The sequence below is a fragment of the Amphiura filiformis genome, chromosome 11, assembly GCF_039555335.1.
Source record: "Amphiura filiformis chromosome 11, Afil_fr2py, whole genome shotgun sequence".
In the NCBI taxonomy this organism is placed as follows: Eukaryota; Metazoa; Echinodermata; class Ophiuroidea; order Amphilepidida; family Amphiuridae; genus Amphiura; species Amphiura filiformis.
Genome location: NC_092638.1, coordinates 42,775,408 through 42,796,912, shown reverse-complemented (window position 1 = coordinate 42,796,912; position 21,505 = coordinate 42,775,408). Strand labels below are relative to the sequence as shown.

The 21,505-nt window shown below is 36.0% G+C and overlaps 1 protein-coding gene across 1 annotated transcript in view; it reads right to left on the bottom strand.

The window, feature by feature from the left end:
- LOC140164866 (myosin-16-like) overlaps positions 1-21,505 on the bottom strand; it is an 83,480-nt gene that overhangs the window by 21,929 nt on the left and 40,046 nt on the right. Inside the window, exons 8-23 of the mRNA XM_072188247.1 lie at positions 19,961-20,024; positions 18,143-18,241; positions 16,851-16,957; positions 16,169-16,307; positions 15,332-15,450; positions 14,059-14,208; positions 13,363-13,533; positions 12,482-12,667; positions 11,535-11,658; positions 10,276-10,340; positions 4,443-4,648; positions 3,917-4,037; positions 3,298-3,516; positions 2,726-2,899; positions 2,460-2,540; positions 1,044-1,172 (exon numbers count right to left, since the gene is read on the bottom strand). Of these exons, the coding sequence (XP_072044348.1) occupies positions 1,044-1,172; positions 2,460-2,540; positions 2,726-2,899; positions 3,298-3,516; positions 3,917-4,037; positions 4,443-4,648; positions 10,276-10,340; positions 11,535-11,658; positions 12,482-12,667; positions 13,363-13,533; positions 14,059-14,208; positions 15,332-15,450; positions 16,169-16,307; positions 16,851-16,957; positions 18,143-18,241; positions 19,961-20,024 (2,154 nt within the window). The remainder of the gene's footprint in view (positions 1-1,043; positions 1,173-2,459; positions 2,541-2,725; positions 2,900-3,297; positions 3,517-3,916; positions 4,038-4,442; positions 4,649-10,275; positions 10,341-11,534; positions 11,659-12,481; positions 12,668-13,362; positions 13,534-14,058; positions 14,209-15,331; positions 15,451-16,168; positions 16,308-16,850; positions 16,958-18,142; positions 18,242-19,960; positions 20,025-21,505) is intronic.

Sequence of the window (21,505 nt, the reverse complement as noted above, 5' to 3'; positions counted from 1 at the left end):
GGGTACGTGATAAAGATGAAAGAGTGAGAAAAACAGAAGTGGACAGAGAGAAGGAATAAGACACGAGATATTGTTGAAGGAAAGAAGATTGCCAAAACATTGAAATAACACAGCAAAAGGTATTATACTTGTGATCAGGGTATTGCACTCACCAGGTTACACACAAAACATGCATGAGAGAGATTGAATAGAATATGTTGTTTTACCAGGTCAACAGTTTCACAAGTGATGTTTATTATGTTTTTTTCTTGGTCGTGATTTTATTGCTATAACAAAAGGCTCTAGAAAACGTGGATATGTGTATTTTGTTCACGGTGTCGATTATTTAATAACTTTTGTTGAATTTGATAAGAAAAGTATCATTAAAATGATACTTATTCTAAGGAATTGTTTTACCACAGAGATGTTTGGGAATGGGTATCGCTGTTATATATATGAATTGTTTTGGGGATGTGTTTGTATGTTTTTTGGCAGGGACCTATTTAGGGGAGCCGGGGGGTATTGCCCCACGGAAATTTTTCGGGGATAAAATGGGGACGGCAAAGAGAAGAGTATCCTTAAAAACATTTTTTTTGGGGCGGGGGGGGGGGCGGGCTATGCTACGGAATCATCCAAGTGCTATGCTCGCTTTGTCGTCAAGTAGGATGACACTTAGATGCTACCATGCTACGCATATACCGTATATGTTTGTTTTACTTTGTTCATGAGGTACACTTAATAAATGTATGTCGCAGGTAGGAAACAGTACCTGTAATTATCAAATGATAATATTAACAATGCCAATAACAACACATTCTATCCACTCTCTCTCAACAATGAAGTGCATCAATTATTCTGGTTGGACAAGATCAACTCGTGACAAAGAGACATGCGCTTTCTCATTAAAATCAGTTTATATGTACAGCACCGAGAAGCACGTGGTAATTAGACTTGATTTTATCCAACCACTATTAGCTACTATTTGAGTATTATCCAGCTAAGAATGAATTACTCAACGTAGTAATTGGATGAGTGGTGAGGTCAAAGGATTTGTGCCACAGTACCTTAGACAAGGACAATTCAAGGTCATCAATGTCCTTCTTGAATCCGTCACTCTCTTGTTCCAGTTTGCGTTTAGCTGCGCTGAGTTGTGCGTTGGCATCCTCCTCCTCTTCCAAGCGGCCTTGGACATCCTGTAGGATAGAACATAATGAATCAACAGGAATTACACAACTTTCGCAATTATCGCAATCGATTGTATTTAATATGATTATTTTACTGTTTGTATTTTTTCCTCAATTTTTTTCACATCTACTGCTCAAAAAAGGACCATTACACTTGAAAAAGTCGTCATGATTTAAAAACCAAAAGCGTATTGAGAAAATCAATAAACTTGCTGAATAGAACATAATGAATCAACAGGAATTACACAACTTTCGCAGTTATCGCAATCGATTGTATATACAGTCAAATATGATTTTTTTACTGTTTGTATTTTTTCCTCAACTTTTTCACATCTACTGCTCAAAAAAGAATCGTTACACTTGAACAATTCGCCATGATTTAAAAACCAAAAGCGTATTGAGAAAATCAAAAAACTGTTTTATACTGCAAATGTTGACACCTGTTTGACGTTTGTTGCTCTGCGATCTCATTGAGGAAAGTGACACGCATTTTAATGGTAAAGGAACCTTCTAGCGTTGTGTCTGGATTAAGGGACCAGTCCAATAGGTGCTCCATTGGGTTCAAATCTGGGCCCTTTGAAGGCCAATCTAGAGTTTATATCCTTTCAGTGTCAATAAAGGTCTGTTTTATTCTTGCTCTGTGCAGGTGTGGTGTCGCATCCATGCACCAAAATAATCCCCCAAGTTTTGAAATCAATTATTGCCATTGCGATTATGATATTAAAAGCAAAAAAATACCATAACATTTGTCACTGCTTTTCATAGATTAATCAACCACGCGACAAACATAATGGTTTATATTTGAATGCATTGGGTGCTCATCCAGGAATATATGCAGAATCATTTGTATAGGGACTACTGCAACTCCGACCCTTTACTATTTTAACAAGCTCGCAGGGCAACAAATCAGGTGTCAAAATTCGCAATACTGATGGTAATCGACACATATTGAATTATGCGTGGACAAAGTGACTTTGGACCCTCTTACTTAAAACTAGCTCTACTTTGTTCATTTAACTTCCGTTTATTTAATTTTTTCACCACATATTCATAGAAAGATAAATGTTTAGCATATGTAACAATATTGTGAATAGCGGCTCTAAACTCCGAAAAAATGAACCTGTAAAATTGGGTAAAGTTCTTTTTGGACCACACTGTAGTTTGTATCATTATGTATAATTACTGATAATTGGAGTTGGATTTTCTGGGACGCGCTGTAATGTTAGTGCTGTATTATGATTCACACCTGGAAGAACAATCGATATTTGAATCGGTGCACATTTTAGGATAACGTACCTCCAACTGAGATTCCACATCAGCCTTCAGTGCAATCATCTTGGAGAGTTGCTCCTCTACTTCAGCCTGGGATTCTGAATCCTATTATAGCAAATTATCAATAATATAATGAAGATGATGAAGACGAGAATGATGATAAAGGCAACATTATTAAGAAGAACAAGAAGAATTATTATAGTAATTATCATTTCTTTAGAAACAAATATAATACAGGTATAAACTTCATGCTAGTATACATAATATATACAGATTTAGTTCGAACTAACCGAATTCAGTTGCATGTACAGATCATTCTTCTCCTTGAGCAGTTCAGCATTCTTCTCTTCCATTGCCTTGCGTTCGTCTTCCAGCTTCTTGGCTGTGTCCTGTGCTTTCTTCAAATCGTCTTGGATTGCCTTCATCTCGTCCTCTGAGCGGGCAACATTGAGCAGGGGCTTGACCTAAAGGCGAAACGGTCATTACAGGTGTATAACAATTGCCCTGTTGATAATAGACTCAATTATGTGGTATTACATGGTAGTAAGAATGCTGGTTGTTCTGTCATATGGCATACAGGATTCCATAGGGTGTTTATTTCGTTAGATATTTATTGCATGTTTCTTAAAATGGGTTACTGTGCAGCATGTCCTAAATAGGTTACGTGTTACTATAAGCTGTAACTTCACAAAAGTATAGCTTCCTAAAGGTATGTAATATTTTGCCAACTTTTTAAAATGTATGATCTCTTCCATTTAATTGGAGTATAACAATATTTGTATAAAAATCAATGTCACTTTTTCGAAAAACTTTTTACTCGTGAAGCCAAAAAGCAAGCTATTAAGTTCGTAATTAAAATTACCTTAGTGTACAGTCTCCACCATGGCCAGATACGCAAGATGAGGTATTTACGAATGTTACGCTGCAATACAAACAGGCCAACTCTCTTGTCCAACATTTTCTTGTATTCTTTCCTCATGAGGAAGCCACGGCATTGAGCTTGAAGGAGGGACAAGATCTTGGCAAGACGCTCGTCACGCATCTCCTCAAGGTTACCCAAGACACCGGCACGGAAGAACACCTATAATCACAACATATTAACAAAATGTTATCATTTCGTAGGTCAACTTGGGGAAGTTAGAATAAATTAAGCTTTCAGTTTACTATCCTTTTCACCTGCAAAATGATCTGAGGTGATAGCCTATGGAAAAAGCCATTCTATGTTTCACTAATTATATAATCATATATGGGTATTCACAGATGCTCATGCGTATAAATCATGAATATCTCGCAACTTAAATTATCTGGATATCGCAGCAATTCATCTGGTTCTTAGCATCTTTACTCTTTGAATGGCAAATTAACATAAAGTGAATGAAATGTTTTTCATTGTTGACATCATTGTCAAGATTGTACAAGTTTGTATAGATTCTCCAATGTATTCACCTAATATAGTTTAGTATCTGCATTTTCAACCTTACCTTGGTGTGACCCATTCTGTACTCATTTGGTTCCAACGTAAGTTGTGACAACAGCAGATCAGCAGCTTTGCGAGTATCAATGAAGCCGGCTGGTACAGCTTGTGGGGCCAAGATGGTATATCTGTAACAATGGTAATGTGTACAGAAGTTCCGAATGGTAAATCTTATTCTTCTTGTTCTTAAATAAAAGTGCACACCAGTCTGCGATATCATCGTTAGAATGTAAAACGTCGTTCGTAAGTTCTTTTTATATTTTATTGTACATTCATACATTCTCTCAAATGCTTTCCTACTTTCCACAGTTACCAACATCACCATTTGATGACGACAAAATAGAGAGATTGGAGGATAAGAATATCCTTATCAAATAAAAAAGATAATGCCGCAACACTTATTTACTACATTTGATATATTGAATTTCAATGCATTGTACATGTAGCAATCAACTGTTGGTGGCATATTATTTTTTCAATGATTGAAATAACCTGTACAACCGAAGAATATCATCCAGACATTGTATACCCACCTCTGTTTGAAGTCAGCGAATGGCATTCTGTTGGGGAATCCTTTACGGCAGATACGAATACCCTCGAGTACACCATTGCAGGCCAGCTGGTGAAGTACGAGGAACGCATCGATCACGCCTGCTGCCTTTTTCTCGTTGGGGATGATGCAACGTACGAAGTGAGGCTTGGTGTTGCCGAGAGTTGCCATCAGACGGTTCAATTGTTCCTGTCATTCGGGTACAAAAGGTATAGTACATGTTTAATACAAATGTTTTTGTTTTTTGTTTAAGTGTATTCTGTGATTATTATGAAGATGTGGAATGAAATGTTCCAAGGACACAGCTGCCTATGTTTTGACTATAATATGTGATGAAGTTCAAAAACAATATTGTGTTGCCATTTCTTGTCATGATTTAAATTCTACATGCCAGAGCAATTCAAGCATTATATTGTGAATACATTGTGGGTTTTTTTCATGCCGCAAAGTATCTGTAACTTTGGAAAGGATATCATAACGGTAATTATGCTTGAACATGCGTGAAAGAGCATTTCGCATGTTGTGTGGGAGAAAACATGTTCCAGCTTCATGCTTAAATTATCGTGCCTTTCAAGGTACAGCATTCTGATAAATTAGGGGTACAACTGTAGGGTAGCAGATAACCAATTGACAGTTTGCAGGTAAGTTTCATTAAAGCAAATCTGAACAATTACCAAAATAACAATGCAGGAGTTGGGTTTCATACATAGGTAACATGGCAGCTGAAGGTTTTAAAATAGAGTACCAATATTAAGCACCTGTTTCATCGTGATATGTAAATTATGATAATGATCCGTGGTTCTGATTTCGTCACAAATAGACCTAGAGGTAAAAATTTATTTTGATGCCAAGCATTATAATAGAGGGTAAATTTTGATATTGTGCAAAAATGGCACATGGATCCTATGTTTATAAACTATATAGGAACATTTGACTAACATCAATTGTTTAGCCAACCTATACTATCGGTATTTTTGGTTAACTCTGGTTGGTTGTTTTAATAAACACGTATCTTCTATGTTTTTTTTATTCAGTATCAACAATTTGCTGAACTCAAAACACAGCTTCTATGTATGTGTTATGTATTTCTGTTAATAGATGTTGTGTTGTGAACTCGTGCATCATAAGTACCATAAAGATTGTGTACCTTCTTCGTGCTTAATATTGGTTCGTATGATTTATGGGCGATGGGATAATATAACTGAGTCAGTTTGTAATACTTCAAGGATTATTATAGGACAAGCTGACTTGAACAGCGTGCAGCACCGCATGATTTTGTGGTATTGACATGCATACCAAAATACCATAGTTATCATGCTAGAAAAGCTGTGGTGCGAACTTAGTAGTTACTCAACATGCGAAAAGAATGGCACCCCCAGATTTGAATGTAGTGCATGCTATGAAATTTCATTACTGCTGTCACCAACTATATGAGACTGATGATGATGTTTTGTGGGATACCCAGTTCTGAGTGCATACCAAACGCTCTTATTTTATAAATGCTCTTATTTTATTTCAAAAGCTTGTCATAGTTATACCATAATAATAATTTGACGCTTAAAGTATCATTGAGCATGCATTTCGGTTAACTGTACATGTACTTACATACGGGATATCCCAAAAAGCGGATCCGACAAATCTAATGTTATCTTAAAATGTATTTTAAACAGTCTTCCAGTGTTTGCATATGTAAATGCCATATCTTTTAGCTATCGTTTGCAAAAAGAAGTCAACAGAAGATTGCAAAATTTACATCCGATGAGCTCTGGTTGTTTGAAAATGATAGCTAAAAGGTGTAGTAGCAATACCTCAAAGCTAAAAGGTGTAGTAGCAATACCTCAAAGCTAAAAGGTGTAGTAGCAATACCTCAACAATCATTCAGTATTACTCAATGAATTAATGAAAGATTGTTGAAAATACGTTTTAAAATATCACCATATTCGTAGGGACCCGTTTTTTTTGTTTGACGCCCTGCATGTACATAGCGAATAACGCATGCATATTTTGCTACAACTTAGATTACTGCAGCTAAAAGGCAGGGGAATTAAGCGTTCACAAAAGTAGGCAATTGGGCAACACTGAATATGGCACATGAATCAATAAGTCATATTTCATGGTTTCGGATGATATGGAAATAATGTTTTCTTTCACGGGTGATGAAAAAGGCGTTCTGTAACTTTAAATTCATGCAGCAACATCTAGATAGTGAGCATATCATATAGAAGCGGTTGTAGAATTAGGGAGAAGGAACAGTAAGGTAATATAGACCATTACGGTCATTCCCAAAAGCATTTGCAAATTTCACCGAGAATACATCATCGTCAATGCGCACATCGTTACTGCACAGTTCAGTGTGCGCAGTGACGACGTGCGCAGTGACGATGTGCGCAGTGACGATGACGTAATTTTGCAATGGATTGTGGGAATTACTGTAAAGGTGAATTGCAAAGGGTGCAGGGTTCTAAGAAACAAAAATGATTATTGTAGGTGCATTCATGAATACATTTTAGCCAGGTAGACGAGGGAATTTGATACATGCGTGGTTGTGTACAAAGTGCAGAAAAGGGAGATAGATGATATCCTGCAATAAACTACAGACAAGCAAAGCCTAAATCTAAAATAAGTGTAGTTTTGAAGTCCTAAATTTAATCCCCAGTTTTGAAGGTTTTTAGAAAAACAATCAATGTTATATTCAACTCAACTCAGTCTAATGAATACAAATCAAAACAAAAAATTGGAATTAAATCAAACCAAATTGTGCATTTTTTACCTAAACAATAGTGCTTCAATATCATCCAATGTTACGATTTGTAATATGTTAAAACGATCACACCAAGTGGCAAAACAGTGACCTCGTTTAAAGTATTTTTGGAAATTAATAGTGTTAAAAATGATCAGAATCACTGCAATTAAAAATTTACTATAACTATTATATGTGATTTCATTTCTTATTGAATAAACATTTAACAAATTGTGACCTTTTTTTATTTCTTAAAAAATTTAAAAAAATTAAATTCAAAGCTTTATTTTTGTGATGAACTAATTCTGCAAGGAATTTTATGTACCATAGTACCCTAGTATTCCTTTATGATTTGAAATATGTTTTACAAAGAAGCATCGTAGGTATCGATAGCAGCGTCTCCTTATTTCTTATAGTATTTGTTTGTAATTTTGAACAAATAAAAAGAAATCCGTAGAGTTTCTCAATTTTATTAACAAAATCTCATTCTAAAAATAAATGCACAGATTAGTATTGGTTTCGAACGGATTACAGGGATTATAATTCATGCCAACCTACAAACTACACTATAACTACAAATACAAGAACTGCCATTCGGTCATTCCTTGTTTTCACACCCAGAAACAACCCATCAAAATCCAATTTATTTTGGATATTTTGGATTAAAAAAATCATCACTGTCAACTAGAAAACCATGAATACTCATTGATGCATGCACACCCTGTGTCCGGCACTAATAGTCTTGATGTTACTCTTTTTCTTGCCCGCGCCACCTTTGCCACCTGCTGTAAAATACAGTGCATATAGGATAATGCAAATGGTGTTAGCAAATGACGGAAGGGGAAAGAATGGTGGGAAGCATAAAGGTGAAAATGGTAAATATGGAAATGACGTCATAACCATGATAATGGTAGTTTTCGTTGATGACTTTCTACGAAATGTCAAAAAATCAGAATTATCTGTGACTTTTATTATTTAATTAATATCAAAAATTCAAATTTGTAGCCTGTATTTAAATATCTTTATAACTATGGTATGTTACGTCTTTTCCATATTTAGAAAAATATACCTGTCCAAAAATAAATATCACTGTCGTAGGTAGGCCTATTTATTATTTCGCGCTTTCAGCATTCGCAATTTTGTCTTGAATGCTAATTTGAATGTTTATTGAAAGTGCACATTATGTCCAACTTCAGTAATTGATAATATACTTTGTAAAACATTTATTTTTGGACACCGTATCAAGAGATGATATCTAATGAGATTGATTCAAGAATAATGATTCACATTTTGAACATGTTCATATAATTAGATATCACCTCTGTACATTTTAGGAGCGATAGACATCCCGCAATTCCTAACCGTTTCGGTGACTGATAAGATACATGTAAGGAGTTCAAGATATCTTTCGCTCTTCAAGTGTTATTTAGAAAGAATTGCTGCATGATGGGTAGAGGAAAAGATGAGGTGGGTTCATTTAATTTGCTTATCAGCATGATGTAGCAGCAGGCCAGGCTATAAAGTGAGGTTCAGCATTTGCATAGAGGTATACAGATAAATATGATAAGTGATAATATGAAAGAAGTGATCCCAGCTAGGTTCATGGTGCTGATAATGCAGCGGAGATAAGCGTTGTACCACACACACAATATTTGTATCAGTTCAGTGGGCCAAGAATAGAGCCATGTGGAACTTCACATCCGATTTTTATCTTTTTTTTCATATTCGTAATTTCAAAACGTATATAAAATGATACGATTTCTATTGCGTTGTGTGCGAGCTTATTTCGAATGAGGAATGAATGTGCTTATATATTAAACAAGTTTCATATTTTTGGCAATCTAGTTCATTAACATGTCTTCAAGAAAAGACTTTCCAGTTGCAATGTATACTCGTAGAACACGAAATCCATAACATGTGTAAGAGGAAAGTCATTTCCTGAAGACATATTCAAAGCAATTGTTGCCAAGAAAATGCAATCGATAATTGCAGAATGGTGACTAGGCAGTGATTGATAACTGATGGTTGTTCTACTAGTCCATGACATAATGCTGTAAATTCTACCACCATCCTACCCTGTGTTTCGCTGAAACAGTCTGGAAAGACCCGCCCTTTTTCTTTCGTGAACCATTACGGGGACCACCTGTGTATCAGGTTGCAGGTTAGGAATTAGACATCACGTAACAATGACTGTAAGAATACTTTGAGTAAAATAGCTGTCATGTGTATCAAACAATTACAGATTTTAAAGCCTCGATTATGTCAAAAGAGTTGAATAACAATCATAACAAAGTTTATATAAATGCTACACTCAATGGTAGCCTTGTGTGCAAAAATGATGTGAATCGCATCTACCGTTTATTTTGACGAGTCTTTTTATTGTGATGAATAAAACCACAGAATGAGCAATTATGCAACTTCTAGCTTGATTTTTCAATTTGGCTTAAAAATCAAAATGACTTCTTTTTTCTCGCCTTGTATAGACTTTTTATTCTGGCTTGAGCATGGTCCCATTTGAACCAAGCGTGTCTCCACATGGAGCAACCGTTTAAACAAACGCAAACGCATATGTACATAAAGCCTATAAAGCCTTTAAATCTACGATACTTTTGATTTCTTTTCTGTTTATATATCGACCCATATCAACTAAAAACGAGCCACATCTTTCTGTTGTAGAAATTATTAGATTTTTAACACCATACTTTATAATATCTTGTCTGTGCTTTGAAACACAAAGTGGTGTATGATAACATTCATCTATTTGTATGGTTTGCAACTCTTTGGGAAAGAAAAAAACTATAACGGGCGATCTTCAGCAGGTGGCTATAGATTGAATGCAAAATGGGTTATGACAGCTATTTCAGTTCAACTATATTCTTGCATATTGTAGTCGACATCATAACTATGCCGACCGGTCTTTGTTTGGTAATGCCAAATCCCTCATTTGCAAAAACAATCAAAAAGATATTATAGATACAAAATGCATTACACACCAACAATCATTCAAGGGAGAAGAGGAAAACGAACAAGCGGTGTATTGTTCAAAACCAATGGCATTCCAATGTCACTGGCCTACCCTATGTTTAGCGGATACGGTCTGGAAAGAACCACCCTTCTTCTTTTTGCCAGCACCTCCACCTGCTATATTATTATTTATATAAAAAGAAAACTCCAACATACAATTATACAACATATTATGTGTAAATTTTGACGATGATATTTCATTGATTTATGAAAAAAAAGTGCACATATTGGCTTATCGCTGTGAAAATACTGTTCAAAACATAAATTCTCAATAAGGTAATCTTGTTTCTTTATGGACATTCTCAAAATTACACTCGAGAATTACACGCCTCGTCAGACAAAACCCAAAACAGACAGGGAAATTTCCACAATATTTTGATAATGTCCAAAGTGTTTCCAAATCCACCAAATTGGAATAAAATTGACCTATCATGTCTTCTTACGGGAGTGTAGATAATTTCTGAAATAGCCTAATGTACGAAACGTGATGATTTGATTTGTAAACGACCAACAAAAACATACACAAGAGGGCCAAACAAAATCCAAAGCTTTACTCACATTAGACGTTCTTCCATAATGCATCGATCTAGCCACTGTAACTACTGCATAGTCGTAGTGACTAGATCGGGGCATTACTGCGGTACAAGTCTTCTGAGAACTAAGTACTAAGTTATGTGAATAACTATCCTGATGAATTTATTCTAAGGTGCTTGACCAAACTGAGAGAATCATTACCCTTTACCCCCCCCATCTTTACCCCCATCAAAATGACGATTCACCACCTCTATGAGCACTGATGAGAAGAACAAAAACAAGGTGGTTTGGTGGCATGTGGGCTACTAGTATACACATTTTGTACTTCTAGTATCCAGATCACTGGAGCAATAAATGTACTTGGAATAAGAATGTTTTGGTGATGGGCCTCAGCGTGAGGTAGAAAACACAATGTAGCCCATTACAATTGGACCATAATCTGGCCATGCACCTTCGAATTAATTGAACAATTGGAAAACATAGAATAAATATAGTATTACTTCAAAACTCAAAAAGTAGCATAATGAGTAAATACAACAACAATTCGTCCGTACGAACTATCACAGTAATCATTTATTATGCAATGTAATTAACGGAAATAGTTGTCCAAAAACAATGTCACTCGGCATATCTTCTGGAAAACTACACAACTTCTCATAAAAGAAATTTTACCGTGAACAGTTTCGACCAATTTTCTGCTAGATATTTCCGTAACTTCATAGCGTAATAAGTTTACAGAACAAAATTGAAACAAAATGCACAAATATATTATCTTACCAGCGACTGGATCTGTGAATAATTTGACCACCAATGGCTCTGCTGACTTTTGGAACAATTCAACAACAGCCTCGTTCAGGGGATCCTTGTTCTTGTCCAACCAGAATTCAATATTGTATCCTACCTATAGAGTCAGATTTGAATTCATGAAAGTATTAGTAGTCATTATCATAACATTAAATCGTCGTGGTTTCGCATAGTGACGGATATCAGATGACTATAAATCGTCCATTATCCATTATAACCCACGAAGCTCGGGCAATTATCGACAATTAGCCATTATATCGCCCTCTATAGTCATAATACAAAAGGACCGGTTTAAATAGTGTTCAGTTATGATCATAACTGTTATTATCAAAACAATTGCATTGCAATACATGTTTGATTTGAGGTTTCTGTAGATTTTTCATAAACAAGTCTCTCTAAACGAGGGTGGTCCGATTGATACCCTCATGCCCACATGGTATATATGACATAAGACTAATGGTGTTTTTTGTTTTTGTTTTGGGTTTGTTTGTTTTTCAATTTGATTTTTAATCAAAACGTAACCGATTCATTGTTACACAGTTTAAAGGACCTTAAAATGCAAATGTTCGCCTCTCGGTTTAAAAAGGCTGGAGAGGCCATCCAAATCTTGGTAGTGGGGGGGGGGGGGTCAAGGTCATTGCATAAGATTCAAACTAAAGCAGGTTTTGATAAAATCGAACTATCCTTCTACAATCATAGATGGTGCGATGGTCGATTGGATTCAGTAGCATGGCACTATATGTGAGACGGGATGCAGTCACAAGATATGCCACTGCCGATGGACGTACGAGCTTGGTGAGGTAAAATCTAAATTTTTATACTCTTCAATAATTTCACTCGTAACTACGTTAATGGATATGTTCGCTTTTCGATATATTGTAATGAACGATTACGAATGAACCAAAACTTTTTCTACTTACAGTACCAGCGTAATGATGAATCTCGAAGTGATGCTCTACATTTGTCTTCTTTGCTTTACTGCCTAGTTGGGGTGTGCTGAAGTGGTGATTGTTCTCCTGGTTCTTGCACAATTTCTCAAGGAAGGTTCTGTCGGTGGCTTTGGGGAACATGCATTCCTCCTCTAGACACATGAATACACCCATGGGCTGAAGAGAAAGTAAAATGGGTAAGTCTCTTTATAAAGTCTGATTTAAAGACCCATTTAGCGATTGAAACGGGTAAGTCTCTTTATAAAGTCTGATTTAAAGACTCATTTTGCGATTTGCTGAACTAGAACACCCTACAAATAATACAAATTCGGATTTTTAAATTTGTGAAACATGCATTAATGTGCTACTAGAGCGGAAAATGGTGAACTTGAAAGCAATCTTCAGATCGGACATCAAAAAGAAGCCTAGAATACATACATTGAAGTACGGTATTATTAGTATTTTGTTTTTTATAATATCTTATCGCGGTGACACTAAGCATGCACCGAAGATCACAAAAAACTAAGTACAGCTTGTCTGTACGCATTGCGATAATACTCATACATATGAGGCCTGCACTAATAAGCCTTTTACACTTTCAGAGCGGGTTATTATACATGTTTTATACAATAGACATGATATATTGTGATCAAATTGGCCTATTATAATTGAGTGGTGCAGTTTGACAACAATTGTGCAGAAAATCTCTGAATGGGCCTTAAATCTGTATGAAATGACAGTAACGCATGCTAAATTTGCAATCATATACGAGTCGTTACAGCAAACCTGTATAGCCATGCCGATTTTTGAAATTATTTTGGCTCAAATCTGATAGTATGTATGTTGTAGTTGCCAGTATTCAACCAACTTACTCCTTCAATGAGGACGATGGTGGCCTCCAAGTCAAGACCGAAATCAATGAATTCCCAATCAATACCCTCACGCTTGTACTCTTCCTGTTCAAGAATGAACATGTGATGGTTGAAGAATTGCTGCAGCTTCTCGTTGGTGAGGTTGATGCAAATCTGCTCAAAGGTGTTGTACTGCAAAAGAATGATCAATATATGAAGATTTAAACAATCTATTTTGATAACAGGATTTAATGTACGATTAACAAGCTAACTTCCAAAGGCGTCAAATCCTGTGGGGATATATCCCTCAATATTATGAGGGGGTGTGGTCCATACAATCATCCCCAAATGTTGACGCCTGTTTGTGGGTTTCTGGCCTTATTATTGGCCATTTTAGCCTAATAATCAGTGCAAAGGTTTGCGCTGTTCGCGCGAATTTGTTTCACTTTTGCTCCATATTTCACCATTTTAGCTTCAATATGGTAAAATTTCGCGCGCGAAGTACCATAAACTTATTTTGTCGCCAAAGGATACTGGATTCACTACTTCAAGACCCCCCCCATGTCTGAAAGAAATCTACGCCACCTCTGTGCATAAAACAAGTGATTGTTGTTAGCGATGAACTACAGAATTTTGCCTAATGAACCGAGTCTTTATTTTATAACCATGAAGCTTTTATTTTAAGGTTTCCCCCCTGACATCGTACAAGAACTTTACCTCAAAGATCTCAAAACCGGCAATATCCAATACACCAATGAAGAACTGTTTGGTTGCCTTTGTGTCCAAGGTCTTGTTGATAAGACCGACCAGCCAGGAGAACATTTTGTTGTAGATGGCCTTGCTGAGGGCACCAACGGAGTATATGACCTAAATACAAACAAAATTACACCTTTGTAAGTGATTCTTAAATGCATGCAAATAATGGTCTACTCACAATTATTGATAAGTTATGTTGTATGTTTCATACATGCATACCGGGGCTTCAAATCATTTAACAAGTTAGAAACTCGTGCTTTAAAGTTCAAAGGGCTATGGCCATGTGTTACAAGTTGGGACCCTCTTTCGTGACAAACTATTTTCTTAGCTGAAAACATCAATTTTGAGATGAAGGGTTATACCTTTTTATTTACCAATAATAGTATGTAAACGTATACATTGCTGGAAAGCATAAAGAACAGAGATTACAATGACCCAAACCTGAAGTGCCTATTTCTTTTTGGAAGTACTATATTTTCTCAATCTGAGGACCACAAAATCAAACAGAACTTGAAATGGCCCACCAGAAAACTTTATAATAGGGTACGATGCTTGCTTCTATGTATACAGGGTGAATAAATTTGCATCATTATAAGACCTAATTAATTATTCAAATGTTTAAATAGTGCTAATTAGCTGATTAAATACTTTTCAGTAACTACTTTTAGTCATAAGTAATCATTCCAAACCAGAAATAATACAATATCTGTTTGTCACTTTTCGACCAATTGTAATTGCAATTGGACGAGCATGTAAATTTGGTCGTTAGTCTGATTAATGAAATGAAATTACACAAAGAACATAACTATTTAGAGACTACAATTACTGACATCAAATTGGTACTACATAATCATGTATTTTAAGTTTTCAACTCAACATAAAATAGAAGAAACGTATGTCATCAAATTGTATGAACTTTTTCCATAGACTTTCTATGGTACCGTGTCCGCCAATCCACCAACCTACAAGTCCGTTAGCTTAATTGATCATAAAATTAATTGGGATCAATGGAAAATCCTGGTTTTTTGGTATCAAATTTTAAAAAAAGACCTTAGTATTCATCTTCATTTTGATGATATAATTATCTTTTCATTTTACCAATAAAAACGTCACGCCACCATGTTTTTAGGGGTTAGATTATATATAAAGTGTATAATGTGAAATTTGAGATAGTGTATTTCATTATCCTATATATAGGGTGTGGGGTAGGTTTGTGGGGGTGTGGCTTATTTACCTGTTGTTTGGTACGGCCCTGTTGTACATATTCGGTACCGACTTTGATACGTGGCTTCAACAAGTTCTTCGTCAATTCACCAGCGTTTACACCCAACAAGTGAGCGACCTTGTCAATAGCTGCAAATTACAGAAAAGAGTTATAAAATATTAATAATATTATTTATGTTTTGTTTCCTGTAGCATTTCTTTTTTGTTTTGATTTTGATTACTTGTCGTTACGATATAAATGCTGTGGTGGTTAAATGGGCTGCAACATCTCAGATGCCTACACTGCTGTTATACAAAAAGTTTTTTGAACTTCGTGGCAACACCTGTACAACACCATTTGTCAAATATCTGCCCTATGTGTTCGTAAAGGGTCCGAAGTTACCCCTACACATTTTAGAATCAAATTTTGTTTTTGCCAACTTGAATAATTATAAAAGTTTATAGCCTATTTTTACACGCCTGGTCCAATTATATAATGTAACTCATCGTTTCGTTTGGGTAGAATGGCTCGTTATGTAAGAAAAAGTGCAGTTTTGAAAGTGGCACTTTGGTCCATTCAATTCTCAACAATTTAATTCAAGTCGTTTGTTGTTTATTACATTTTGTTTATAATTTTAAATTCGTAAAATATGTTTCGATTAATTTCAAAGGTCTTAGGGAGAAACATAGAGCTTGTAAACTCTTTATATATTTTTATGACGAGTCAAGAAACTATCACAATAACTAACATGAATCATAGCCATTTGATAGGTTAACATCATTCCACAGTGTTATGAGCTTTTTACGATCTTTTTGGGCGAGACTAGAGGACCAATATATTTAGCTGGTAAATATTGTCATTTCATACCCTGTTGTTCCTCAATTTCGGCCTGCTCTTCACGTGGTCTCTGCTTCCATTTGCTGTTACCGAAGTGAAGGATAGCACCGCACATTTTGTAGATGGCGAATTTCTCTTCCTCATTGAAGCCCAAGACATTCAGAGCATCCTGCAGGTATGAAGGTGTATATTGATAAAATGCTTTGGGTTATTCCAGTTGAAATCCATACACACCCTATGGAAGACTTGACCTTAAATTTCCACACAGGGAGTGTGAATTTCAAATGTGGTTACCTAAATGAGTGACTCCATTTGAATAGCACATTACTAATGGTTGGAAAGACAAAAAACATGAACTTGCCATGAGCTAGTTAAGGGTTGCAACCTTTTCCACAATTTATGATAATAGTCGAGTAGATGCCTTTTTTTTTCTTTAATATTTCTTTAGGTCCATACGTTGACACGTCCTCCGCAACATATAATTCAAAATTCATCATATGATATAAACAATTATTTGTAGATTAATTGTATAACAAGTCGAGAGTATCCAATGTTGCATTTGGAAGAAGCAGGCTTTTCAATGAACATCAAAATTGATGGGTATCAATCATTTTGATACAGCCTGTATTTATGTTTTTGAAAGGACATCATATTTGAGTATATTACCTGTGAGCATATGAAGAACTAGAAGTAGAAGAATCAGTGTACTTACGTCAGTGATTTTCATTTCATCTTTGTCATCTACATTGTCGATTGATGTTTCACCCTGGCTACAGAAGTGGAAACATTTGGGGTCGGTATTGTCGATCAGCAACTTGTCTGCAAAGATATGGAATAATAGATTTTTTCCATAAAGCCTGAAAGAGAACAATACTCTGATACGGGTCACTAAGGCTACTTGTTTCAAGTTCAACCGGTTCATTATGACCAGTGTTATCATGGTTATCCAGTGCTTGAACTTGCCGGTGAGGGTTTGAGTAAAAGCTGTATTTATACTCGATCGCTTTTGCAGAAAAGCATGTAAATTGTTGGCTTATTGTTGGACAATTAAGAATTCTCGGAGCAGTTTTATAATTTGATCCCACATGAACTTTGACCTAGGTCATGGAATTATGGAATTACCTCCACTTGACTTTGAGCTCCATATGAAAAGGTTTTACTACAAAAACGATTCTCTTATAAATGCATGCATCTACGCACAGTTTCCACCTTGATACACCCGAGCACACAGATATTTCCAGCACAGCGAGTCTAGCCTAGTACGCAGTCTGTGTTATACTACACGGTTGAGTGCATAGCATCATAAGAGCTGTGTGAGATCTAGTGGAAAATAGGATTCTGTGATTGGTTTTTGTCAAAACCTCAAGTGTTCCCTTCATCCAATCAGAATTTTTTTAATATCAAACAAAAGCTAACACTTCCCCTAAAAACACCTTTCCCCATTAGGTTAACAGATAACGCAATTCAATGTTATAGCAAAGCGAATGTGGTAAATCTGTTGACAACTACCTATCCAAGCACATTTTTTGACCAAAATGTAGGTATTAAATGAAAGAGCACACTTATATTGTCCATATACTAGCCTCATTTTAATGAGCAATGGCCGATTATCTTTAAATTGCCAATCTTGTGCATAAAGTTATTATTTTTGCCTGTTTTGTCATACGGTTGTAAATACAATGAACTATGACTTTGCTAAAGAGCGCTTACAAATTGATATGAATCAGAATAATTTTAAAATTGTGACCTCATTTGACTCGTAGATGACCTTTGACCTCAAATATCTCCACTCACCTGATGATATCCCCTACCCAAAGATTATTATCACCAGCTTTGGTTAGCATAAATGTATTAGAGCCAGAGATATGGCCATTGATATTTTTGAGGGTTAACAATACATTTTTGTTAGATAGGCCTATATACATGTACATACGATCCACCCTCGGCTTAGGACACTCAAATAGGAGATTTGCAATGTAAATTTACATGCCTCATTTTACATACCTGCCAAATCTGGAATAAAGCCAGACAGGATCTGGTAGAAGACGTGGTAGGCTCTTTCACCTGGAAGCTGAGAGATGACACGAGACTTCTCCAACAGATCTGGAAAAGAAATTAATTCAAATATCAATCAACATAGTATGGTGTAATTTAGTTTATACGTATAGTGAAATAGTGAAATAAATAACAATACAAACAAACAAAACAAGAACTATCTATCGTCAATTTACAACCCATCTCCAGATGCATCCTACAAGGTGAAGCGGTAATAACTCTTTTTATGCCTGGAGCCAAGTATAATGTTACAGGTAATGACTCTATATGCCTGGCGCCAAGTATAATGTTACAGGTAATGACTCTATATGCCTGGCGCCAAGTATAATGGTACAGGTAATGACTCTATATGCCTGGCGCCAAGTATAATGGTACAGGTAATGACTCTATATGCCTGGCGCCAAGTATAATGGTACAGGTAATGACTCTATATGCCTGGCGCCAAGTATAATGTTACAGGTAATAACTCTTTTTATGCCTGGCGCCAAGTATAATGTTACAGGTAATGACTCTATATGCCTGGAGCCAAGTATAATGTTACAGGTAATGACTCTATATGCCTGGCGCCAAGTATAATGGTACAGGTAATGACTCTATATGCCTGGAGCCAAGTATAATGTTACAGGTAATAACTCTTTTTATGCCTGGCGCCAAGTATAATGTTACAGGTAATGACTCTATATGCCTGGCGCCAAGTATAATGGTACAGGTAATGACTCTATATGCCTGGCGCCAAGTATAATGGTACAGGTAATGAGTCTATATGCCTGGTGCCAAGTATAATGGTACAGGTAATGACTCTATATGCCTGGCGCCAAGTATAATGGTACAGGTAATGACTCTATATGCCTGGAGCCAAGTATAATGTTACAGGTAATAACTCTTTTTATGCCTGGCGCCAAGTATAATGTTACAGGTAATGACTCTATATGCCTGGCGCCAAGTATAATGGTACAGGTAATGACTCTATATGCCTGGCGCCAAGTATAATGGTACAGGTAATGACTCTATATGCCTGGTGCCAAGTATAATGGTACAGGTAATGACTCTATATGCCTGGCGCTAAGTATAATGGTACAGATAAGGGGCTATGCAATTATGAGCCCCCGGGGGGGGTAAAATTTCCAAACGGCTCGCCAAAAATCGCTTGCCCCCCCTCTCGGCCCGCCAAAATCGCTTGCCACCCCCTCTCGGCCCGCCAAAATTTCTGCGTCCCCCCTTGAACATGCCAAATTTTTGGGATCCCAAATTGCAAACCTTAATGGTCTCGATGCATGTTGCGAGCGCAGCGAGCAGGAAAATTTGCATATTTAAGCCTTTCCGTACTGTTTTCCTAAGCCTTTTTAGAGCATTTTATTAAAAAGGCGCCCCATGAATGCGTGCCAAAAATCGCTTGCCCCCCCCTCTCGGCTTGCCAAAAATCGCTTGCCCCCCCCTTTTGGCTCGCCAAAAATTTCTCCCCTCCCCCCCAATTTTACCCGCCCCCAGGGCTCATAATTATTGCACAGCCCCTAATGACTCTATATGCCCGGATCCAAGTATGATGTTACAGGTAATGACTCTATATCTGACGTCAAGTATGATATTACAGGTAATGACTCTATGCCTGGCGCCAAGTATGGTGTTATCCATTAGGTGTGTAACCTAGCTAAGATAAATATGTTACATGTTTTCAAAAACAACAAGAAGAACAAAACTAGGCTGTTCAGTTGTTAATTACTAGTATCCAAAAATGTATTCGTATCTGTTCAAAGCGATGATACTTACATGTTTCAATGTCAGCTCCGGCCAGTTTTCCGTTGTTTCCGAAGTGAATACGGATGAATTTACCCTGTGTTCATGTCAAGTTTATCAACATAGAAAACATCTTATAATAATTGATTAATTAAAATATATTGCTATGTTACCACAGATATCAATATTCTAAAAGAGTCTATAGAAATCAGCTGTTTTATGCTCAAAATAAAATGACCGTCAAAACTTCAACGTGGCCATAATAACGCTAGCGCTAAATTGGTAAATGCAGTAAAGTTAAAAATATTGTCAACTGCAGAAATATCTATTAGATTAGAATATAATAGAAATTGATTGTGTGCAACATATAATTAATTAAACTTAAAATTAATTAAAAAGCATACCACACATATTATACTGCTGATTCTTGCAACATGAAAAATATATTTTTGGTAAGGAATTTTAAAACTTTAAAAGTTTGTTTTTTGGAAGCTACTTTTTTGTTATTCAAATAACATTTTGACATTTACATTATACCGAATGTTATAAAACCCCCACATACATGACATATATCTATAAAGTAGAGAAAAATCTAATATTTGCTATCATTTTTTTGGTTTCAATTTAGCGCCCTGATCTGCATCAGCAAACTGTTCTTATTTCAATCGAAAACGTGTGAAAATTGAGTTTCCACTAGGAGCCTTTGGTGTTAGTTAATCGGTCTATTGTTGCTTACTTATTATGGGATACATATGTGAGTTTGATCCATTATCTTGGTATGTGAAGTTTCCTTTCCGGTTACCATGGTTACATGTTTAATTTCAATTGAAAGTTTTGAATTTTGCATCTCTGTTATTGTAAATGTCTTGCCCATTGTACATGTTTAAGTCTCGATTTACTTGCATATTTCTATTATTCAATAAAATAAAGCGAATTGTACTCCATGTTCTTTCAAGTCTTTGAACCTTTTTTTACTAAAAAACATATCATCTAGATTCGCTTATTTGTATCACTGTGAATAAGTTAACAACAACCACCTAGTAGAGACCCAGAATTCATTCAGTTTGTCTTCTCATGAATAGATTGGTATACTGAACAGTGACAGTGGCATTACATTGAAATTATGTTATCAATGTCAATCAGATGTAACATAACAATAATATATGAAAATATAAGAAACTGTATTGTCTTCTACTGAAAAGAAATCATTGTTACAAACTTCAAACAATACTACATGCACATACTGACATTAAACAACAGCAAAAATGGAAATAACGTATGGACTATATCGTGGAACGAAGCCACTTAATGTTCAATTTTAAAGTTAAGAATGTTTTCCTTATTTGAAGGGCGTACAAGCCACAGATAGTACACAAATAGCGTACCACATGAGCTATCGTCTACCACTACAAATACAAAATAACATTCTACATTTTAAAGATGAACAACTCCGATTGACATACGTGGAGCAGCGAAGATATATAACTCTTTAGCTATTACGGTGTCCGATTTTCATCGTCCATTAGGCCGATACCATAATTTTGTGTCCAACGACTACTTATGGATTCTTAATGTCTC